The 9894-nt window shown below is 45.8% G+C and overlaps 1 protein-coding gene across 1 annotated transcript; it reads right to left on the bottom strand.

The window, feature by feature from the left end:
- Positions 1–4155: 4155 nt before the first annotated feature.
- Positions 4156–4635, bottom strand: LOC124663396. The gene has a single exon (XM_047201103.1). The coding sequence runs from the start codon at positions 4633–4635 to the stop codon at positions 4156–4158; it is 480 nt and encodes a 159-aa protein (XP_047057059.1).
- Positions 4636–9894: the final 5259 nt, after the last annotated feature.

The following is a 9894-nucleotide window of genomic DNA, read 5'->3' as shown; positions in this document are numbered from 1 at the left end:
ATAATACTACAACATGAAATATAAAGACAACCATAAGGCTCCTGTCGGTTGCCACAAAACAATAATGATCATCTCATACATATTCATCATCACATCATGGCCATATCACATCACCAAACCCTGCAAAAACAAGTTAGACGCCTCTAATATGGTTTGCATATTTTACGTGGTTTAGGGTTTTTCGAGTAAGATCCAATCTACCTACGAACATGAACCACAGCGGTGATACTAGTGTTGTCAATAGAAAGAGTAAATTGAATCTTCACTATGGTGGGAGAGACAGACACCCTTAAAACCACTTATGCAATACAAGTTGCATGTCGAGCGTGGAGCAAATCTCATGAACGCGGTCATGTAAAGTTAGCCCGGGCCGCTTCATCCCACCATGCCGCAAGATGCAAAGTACACGAACTAAAGATAACAAAGCATCAACGCCCACAAAACAATTGTGTTCTACTCGTGCAACCAATCTATGCATAGACACGGCTCTGATACCACTGATGGGATTCGTAGCATAGAAAACAAAAAAAATTCCTACCGCAAGAACGAAAACCAAGCCATGATGCAATCTAGAAGATGGTAGCAACGAGGGGATCACGAGACTAACCCTTGAAGATTTACAAAGCCTACCAGATTAGATCTCGTTGTTGCAGAAGATGATCACTTGCCGCTTTCAAAAGCGCGTAGAAGATCTTGATGGTGCCACAATCGGGCAGCACCTCCGTACTCGGTCACACGTTCGGTGTTGATGACGACGACGTCCTTCTCCCCGTTCCAGCGGGCAGCGGAAGTAGTAGATCCTCCTCGGAATCCCGGCAGCACGACGGCATGGTGGCGGTGGTGGTGGAGATCTCCGGCAGGGCTTCGCCAAAGCGTATGCGGGAGAGGTGGAGGAGGAGGGGCGGCTAGGGTTCTGGGGAGAGGGGGTGGCTAGGGCGCCGGCCATGGGCTCCCTTTGGTGGTGCGGCCAAGAGTGGTTTTTTATATGGCCGGCCCCCTCCCCTTGTCCCTCATTATATAGGTGGAACCCCAAGGGTTTGCCCAAAGTCTTCGAATAAGACCCCAATTCAAAAACTGCCATATGGACGAAACCTAGAGGGACAGGGACTCTCCCCTTCCCCTTTCTTTGGCCGGCCAAGGAGGTGGAGTCCTCCATGGACTCCACCCTCCCACTTGGTTGGCTGGTTGGGTTTGGTGGAGTCCAACCGGGACTCCACCTTCCATGGTGATTTCTCCCGGAAGGTTCTAGAACATTCTAGCGCCTTCCATAAATGCACCGGATCATTTCCAAACTTGAAAAGTGACTTCCTATATGTGAATCTTATTCTCCGGACCATTCCGGACCTCCTCGTGATGTGCTGGATCTCATTCGAGACTCCGAACAAAACTTCGAACTCCATTCCATATTCCATATCTACTTAAAACGACATCAAACCTTAAGTGTGTCACCCTACGGTTCGTGAACTATGCAGACATGGTTGAGATTTCTCTCCGACCAATAAATAGCGGGATCTGGAGATCCATAATGGCTCCCACATATTCAACGATAACTTAGTGATCGATTGAATCATTTACATACGATACCGATTCCCTTTGTCTCGCGATATTTTACTTGTCCGAGGTTTGATCATCGGTATCTCTATACCTCATTCAACCTCGTCTCCGACAAGTACTCTTTACTCGTACCGTGGTATGTCATCTCTTATGAACCATTCATATGCTTGCAAGCTAATCAGACGACATTCCACCGAGAGGGCCCAGAGTATATCTATCCGTCATCGGGATGGACAAATCCCACTCTTGATCCATATGCCTCAACTCATGCTTTCCGAATACTTAATCCCACCTTTATAACCACCCATTTACGCAGTGGCGTTTGATGTAATCAAAGTACCCTTCCGGTATAAGTGATTTACATGATCTCATGGCCGAAGGACTAAGTAACTATGTATTGAAAGCTTATAGCAAACTGAACTTAATAACGTGATCTTATGCTACGCTTATTTGGGTGTATGTCCATTATATCATTCACCTAATGACATAACCTTGTTATTAATAACATCCAATGTTCATGATCACGAAACCAAGATCATCTATTAATCAACAAGCTAGTTATACAAGAGGCTTACTAGGGACTTCTTGTTGTTTACATAACACACATGTATCAATGTTTCGGTTAATACAATTATAGCATGGTATGCAAACATTTATCATAAACACAAAGATATATTATAATAATCACTTTATTATTGCCTCTTGGGCATATCTCCAACAACATATTACAACTATTTTGCCCTATTGTTCAACCAAACATTTCAAATTAGATAATTTAGATATAACTGAGATGAAAATACATTGGTAATGCAAACACTACAACTTGAAATAAATGCTACCAACACTACACGCCCTTGCTCTTACCCTTCGCCGATGGAGCACTCTTCGTCTTCGAAGAGACGGCGATCTTTCCTTTGCTGCTCAACATGAAGTCATCATCGAAATCCATGCTCGCCGATGCAACACTCTTCCCCTTCAACGTGGTAGCGCTCTTCCCCTTAGCCGAGGCAGTGCTCTTCCCCTTGCTGCTCGGCATGAAGATATCATCATCGTCATCCTCACTCTCATCGCACCACAGACAAGGAATCAACCATTATCGGCGCTGGACTTTATAGAGGTTATGGTGAGAAATCTCGGGAGAATGTGGTGCGAAACAACGAGAAATGGCGGGATGCGATGAGAATAAATGGTAGAAAAAATAGGCGGGAAGAAGTGACGGGAGGGAAAGAGTTGACGGAAGGGAGAAGAGGTAAAAAAACCAAACAAACGAACCTATCTCTCCAGGCTAGAGAGGTAAGTGGGAACCGCTTGGGCTCCACATGATTGGCCTTTACCGCGTGGAAGAAGATCCTACCACTCGATCCTAACGAGATAGCCACTTATCTCTCCAGCCCTGAGAGATAAGTGGCTGCCATGGCCCACACGCGCAATTCGGTTGTCCCAACGAGTTATCCCTCCAACCTAGAGCGGTAACAGCTTACCACTTGGGTCGAGCGGCGGCGCGCTACTTTTGAAAAAGGACATATCTGCATATTATTTCTATAATTCATGGAAATATATTATTTAAAAAATCCCTTTGATAAGTACTCCCTCCATTCCAATTTATAAGGTGTACATATTTTTCGAGACAAACTTTAACCAGAAAAATTGAGCTACCGTTTCATGCAGCAAAGTCAAACACCATCGGATCAACCAGACATGCAAAATCTTAGTGTTTACAAAATCTTAATGTCTAGTTTTTCATGACGAGATAATATTGTGTCCACTCTCCAGCTATAAGTGTTTGCAAATCTTAGTGTATAAAGTTTAAAGAATGAGAGTAATGATGTACAACATACACGTACTTTTTTGTGAGTAGTAAAAATTGATCACTGGGACATTGCGGAATAGCTGGATGTCGGGGCGGCGGTCCTGGAAATTTCGCAGTGTTAAGGGCATCGACCTTGTGTCTTGTGGACGACAAGGTTCCCTCGATGTTGTGTGTTCGATGCCTCTATGGTGTTACTTTCTTGGAGCTTTGGCTTCTTCATCTTTGCGAGAGTGTCCCGTGCATGCTCCTCCCATAGCAGCCACGGCGCTTTCTCTTTGACTTTGGTGCAATTTTAGCTGGTCCTGGTGGAGCGGTGTTTGAACTTGGCCATGGTTGTCTTTGGGTCTTCGGACTCTGTGGTGTTGGTGTTTGTATGGGCTTTACCCAGTTTTCTCGCTAATTAACTAAGTATCTTCTTCTTAATTAATAGATAAGGCAATGATTTTACCTTCGTTTAAAAAGAATAATCACATTTACTTTGCTGAGTACTGCCTCCGTTCCTTTTTTTTTCGAGACTGCACGGTGTATATACGTTTTCCGAGACGAACTTTAACTAAAATTGAGGTACCGTTTCATGCAACGAAGTGAAACACCCTGAGATCAACAGGACATGCAAAGTTTTCTCTTCGCCCAGAGCTAGCAGGATTACGTAATTTACAGGATAAATAAGCACCAGGGGAAAAAATAAGCCAGGAAGATTACACGCCCAATGGCAAGCAGAGGTTCCAGCAGGAACCGAGAAGGGGCAGGGCCGCAGGGGCAGAGCAACAAAAAAAAATTAAAAATAGGCATCATATCTGGCAGCCGCAGCAGCAGAAGAAGCAGGAGAGCGCGAGTCCGAGCACGACGGCCTCCAGCACGTACATGACGCGGAACGCGACGGTGTCGAGCAGCGCCGACGCCCAGCCGCCCCTCAGGTTCACGGAGAGCCGCTTCCAGCGCAGCGATCGCGACAGCGAGGCCAGCCGCCTCGAGGCGCCGGCGCCGCCGAGGCTCTTCCACCGCCGCGGCGCGCCCTCCTGCGAGGCCAGCCGGCGCAGCCACCCGCGACGCGGCTTCTCCTCCGCGCCGTCGGAAGCGGCCGGTGGGGACATCATCTCGGTAGCCCTTCCGGACGGCGCCGTCCCCTGGGGTGAGTAATGGCCCCGAGGCATCATCCGCCGGAGCAACCCCCTGACGCGCGGCGCGCCCGCGCGAGAGCCGTCTCTGGTCGGAGGGCTGGCCTCCGACTCGTGCGCCGTCGCTGGCGCTATGCCCATCGTCGTGGCCATGGCGGGGCGGGACTGCCGGAGGAGACGTGGGGGGAGACGTGCGGGTTTGGACCGGCGGAGACCGAGGGTATAAAAGGAGGCGGTTTTGATCTCGGGACGTGACGGAAACCTATCGCGGTCTGGCACTCTTTTAAAAGGGAGATTACTGTTTATTTGAGTTGCTGTTGAGCTGCTTTGTGTGCAAGGCATCCATCCACCGGGCGTACCTACAGCTCAGCTTCTGCTGTAAAGGCCGTTGCTTATTTGATTGATTCGCAACTGCAAACCCTAACTGGGAGGTCGTATATATTGCACTGATCGGCCTATAGCTCGTCGCATGCTGTAATTTGAAGGATACGTATAATATTTCGAGATGACGGGCAAAATTATATTCTCCCTCCTAAAAACTATGCACATTCAAATTCAGATACTTGAAAAAATCTACGACATCTTTTGCGAGACGGAAGGAGTAACACTAGTATTTATTTAGGGACGATGTCAAGCTGCGAAACGTCTCAAATTTAATCAGAGCATTCCTCCGTCCGTAGACCTTCTAGAATCGACGGATGTATGAGACGTATTCCCATGGTTTCCGATCCTAGCTTGGTTCCTCAGCTGGGTTAGGCTGCCTTTTCTCGGTTCGCCAGATGTAAAAGGGCGTATCTGAAATTCTGAAATTGATAGGCCGGCAGGTCATACAGGTATGTGCTTCTCTCTCGAGTGCTGTCGCTGGACTCAGCCACGGGCTGGAGCCGAACTGGACGGCGGTACAGCGGGGCGTGCAGGCCTACCATACACGCTTCCATGCTCCTTTCAAATTTGCCGCTTGCCTATAGGCAGTTGGGTCAAAAAAGTGCGGTGGTTCGGTAGCCTCGAGCGGCGATAACCGTTAATCAAGGTTGGCTACCGTGGAACCAAGCACATGTCTTCTTCTCCTTCTGCCGTTCTCCCCGCACCTGCGCCAATCAAGCAACTAGCAAGATCTTTGCATATGATATGACAAGTTGCAAAATTTTGCATGGGAGAAGTGGCACGCCTAGGGACCTGTTTGGTAGCGTGCAAGGCATTTGGCCTGTACCTGAGGAGATGGAAATAGGTTGTTTGGTTGTCTCCTCGAAGTTGTATCCAACACGGGTCGTAAAGAAGTGTTGGACCTTGTCCCGGGAGCTACTGCTGAAGCGGCCATTTTCAGCAAGCTTGTCCCGTTTCCGTCGCTGGCTATGCAAACTTTGCAGGTGATGGTACGTGGGTTGGTTTCGCTCGCTCTCTCTTAACCTCATTCACCTACCCTTTTATAATCAACACAACTTTCATGTTGTAAGTTTCTGATGTACTGTAAGGTGTTGCTCAACCTTTCACTTAACCTCTTCATCATGTAGTTCATCCGTTTACTGTTCAATCATCGTGTTGCTCAACTTGTCACTTGCCCTCCTAATCATCTAGTTTATCGGTTCACCATTTCATCATCGTATTTGTTGTGGTGGTTGTATAATGGTGGTAATCCACGGTGGTAATTGCCGTGGCGTTGTGTTATTTCCACGCACCGTCGTGGTAGACCTTGTGTCCGATTTCGTGCACGGCGACGTGGTTGTGGTAGGTGAGAGGTCGGAGGTGGAAATCCATGGTGGTAACCACTGTGCCCACCATCGTCGGCAACGACATAGTGGTATTTCCGTGCGCTGTCGTGATAGGTCGTGTGGCTGACTTCGTGGATGGCGGCATGGTTCTTGTAGGTAAGAGGCCAGAGGTGATGATCCATGGTGGTAACCACCGTGGTCACCATTATCGTCAGCGGCGGCTTGGTGGTATTTTCGCGAGCCGTCGTGGTTGTTTCCGGCTTTGTGGAGGCGCGTCATGTAAGTGTAGCCAGCGTCGTCACCGACCTTGTTGTGCCACGTCGGAGGCTTCGGCTTGTCATATCCAACATTTTCTTGCACGTATGTAGCGTAACCGTCTTGGTCGCCATCGGTGGCGGCGGCATGGTCATATTTTCGTGAACCCTCGTGGTTGTGTCCGGCTGCGTGGAGGCGCGCCTTGTAGGTGTAGCCAGCGTTGTTGTCGACCTTGTTCTGCCACGCCGGAGTCTTCGACTCGTCTTATTTAGCCTTGTCTTGCACGTATGCAGCCGTCGACGTTGGCATGGTCATCGTTCTGCGCGCTGACATAGTGCCCGATTTCGTGAACAACGGGGTGAAGGGACATTGTGATATGTGAGAGGTAAGGTCATGACATGTGACCATTGTGATATGTGAGAGGTAAGGTCATGACATATGGCATGGTTAAAATTAGCCTTGTATGCAACCAAACAGACTGGTCCTTACGTATCTAGTGGGCTGAAAAATTCTTAAGGACCTTCCAAACTAAGTGCTAAAATTGGTCGGGAGCTCGTTCCGATCGAGCTATGATCCATGAAGCCCGCCCCTATAAAAACCTACAATTTGTCCAGGCTACCAAAAACGACATAGAGTGCTTGGACACTCTGGAACGACGGCAACGCACCTGAAGATAAATGGTGGATTGATCTCGATCGGGGCAGAAATCGGCGCACACCAAGCTCTCACCTGATCACCGCAAAGAACGGCCAGGTGATCTCACATGGCTGCACGCACGTCTCCTTGTCACTCCCATAACTGGCCTAATCGTCTCTTTGGAGAAGATGCATGCACGTTCCTTGGACAATTTGCTGCCACGACACTGAACAGTGAACATACATCTCCATCTGTTTCTCTCTCACTAGTAACCGAGCGATCGATGTTCGAGCAGCTGGAACCAACTACACCTGCACAAAGCATATGGCCGCATACTTACAGGCTTACAGCTAGCTAACTTGACAGCGACTCTTGTGCTTCCTAGTTAAGCAGTAGGCGTTCTTCCATCTCCCATGTGGAGGTCAAGTCTTTCTTCCTCTGGACGTCTAAGCCCGGCCTCAACAATCTTTTGTTTTGCCTTCATTAAAGCATCTCCGGTCGCGTCCCCCAAATCGTCTCCAAACGGGCGCCGAATTGAGCGTTTAGTGTTTCATTCGCGCCGCGTTTGGGGGACGTCGCTCCCTAGTCGTGTCCCCCAAACGCCGCCCCCAAACATTAAAATATTTTTTTTGCATTTTTATTTCAATAAAGAGAAAAAATGTTTCACAAACTAATACATAATTGGGAACGTGGTTTACACGAAGACATAATTTGGAACATGGTTTTCCACAAACTAATACATAGTTTGAACCATGGTTGACACAAATATAAAATATTGCAAAATAACTAAATCTAACTAGGCCGTGCATCGAAGGTTTCGTGTGTTCGCTGCCAAGAAAAAACACTCGCACACCCAGTCACCCAAACTGGAAAATCCAGCTGGTGCCCCTGTTGGTTCTTCCGGGGAAGAACAACCAGAAAACTTCGTGCATATATTCGTTCCGAAGAAACGACACTCATCAGTCGTCGTCCTCGTCGTTGTTGTTGTCGTGGCAGTTCCGGCGGAAACGCGTCTCGTCGAACACCTTGACGCTTATGTCCCTGTCGCCAAAGTAGGAGAACACGATCACGAAGCCAGCTTCGAGGAGGTGGTAGCGCGCGAAGTTCTCCCAGCCGCAAAAATCGGGTTTGGGGGACGCGGCTAGGAATATTTTTTTGTCCAACGCACCCCAAATCACTTTGGAGGACGGTTTGGGGGGACACGACTGGAGATATTCTACGCTACTTGCATTTATGGGATGGTTTTTTTTTTCTTTCGAAAAGAAGGTTGAAATCACCAGCCTTTTATGGGATGAGATGCATTATATTTCCACTCACAGTGACATATGGGCAAGAGGATGCGATTGATTGCACTAATATTTCCTTCACAACTCAAATTTGGCATAAACAATTTCACCTAAGGCTACGCACTTGTAAAATAGCACGGTAATTTTTGGTATCACAAAACAGATCTCATATATTTAATTTCATGACACAATTACACCCCAACTAGGCACACATCATTTTGTCGATCTCTTTGAAGTCACGCCTAACCTACGTAAGTCCATGTAAAGATATTTATTCATTATTCAAACTTTTAAAAATCAAGTATATATCAAGATATTTTTATTAATTTAGACTCTACAATAATCTAATATATAAAAGGGTGGGATAGTATGTAGAGAAATATATCTTAATCAGCATGTATTAACTGGCTAATGGGAAATTGTTGGTCCAGAAAATAAGTTTATTAAAAAATGACACAACCAGCATTTTTGTGTTGTTTAAATAATCAACCGTCTCTATGAAGTGTATGTTTCTTGCATCACATTGTATAAGGCATACGAAGTAAACTAAAATAAATATACCATAATTAACTTATATCCCCTAAACGATCATCTAGATTTTTTCCTCGAAAACAATAGTATGGGAAAATACTTAGAATATCACATAACATATTGTTTGATATTTACCAGATAGGAACATATGGATTTACGGATAACAATTTTTTACATATGCTCTTCGGTGATGAGAAAAAAGATAAAATAAAAAATAGAAGTATTTGTTTGCAAACAATAGTATGGTTTATATCAGAGCTCCAACCTTTTTTTGGTCAAAATGAATTTATATACACAAAAACAAATAACTTTCCAAGCTAGTGCTCTACTCAAGCATATCCAATAAATAAATATGGAAAAGTATAAAAGTTTTGTACAACATTTTATTTATGTAACTCTCCCGTGTTAACCCATGCTCGAGCATGATCCTCCTCGGAGATGGGTGGGAGTGGTATTAGTATGGTGAACATTTTATGTTGTGTAAAGTTTGACATTGAAGCAGTGGAGCAAGTGTGTGAAGTAAACGATGGACCCATCCTCAAGTGATATTTTGATTAAAAAAATAAAGGAAATATATAAAAAGATTTGTACATATAATATTTATATCCAAAGCTTTTGAGTGAAAGTGTGGCAATAATGCTATAAAATTAAAATAGATGGTTGTGGTGAGCTCCACATAGTCCAAGTTAGACAGCCGACATAACCATCATATTGCGCTAAGAAACCATCTCTCCTTTAAGGGAAGATAATGTTTGCCCCCTATCTTTAAAAAAAAATCAGCAATCATTCCAGTAGAAACATTAACTACGGCAGGTCAAAGCAAGCCTTAAACTAGATCATATGTTTTGGAAAGAAAACATGACTTTGAAGTTTCTCATGATTAGAGTATGCAATCATCTCTCATGGTGAATCTGAAGCTATTCGTCCGAAATAATATCCTTTGCAGTTCCCATGAAATTTATTTGAAGCAAAGAAACTATATATCGATGGCTAGG

This window comes from Lolium rigidum, chromosome 6 (genome assembly GCF_022539505.1).
Source record: "Lolium rigidum isolate FL_2022 chromosome 6, APGP_CSIRO_Lrig_0.1, whole genome shotgun sequence".
NCBI classification, from domain to species: Eukaryota; Viridiplantae; Streptophyta; class Magnoliopsida; order Poales; family Poaceae; genus Lolium; species Lolium rigidum.
This window is presented reverse-complemented; position numbering and strand designations above follow the sequence as displayed.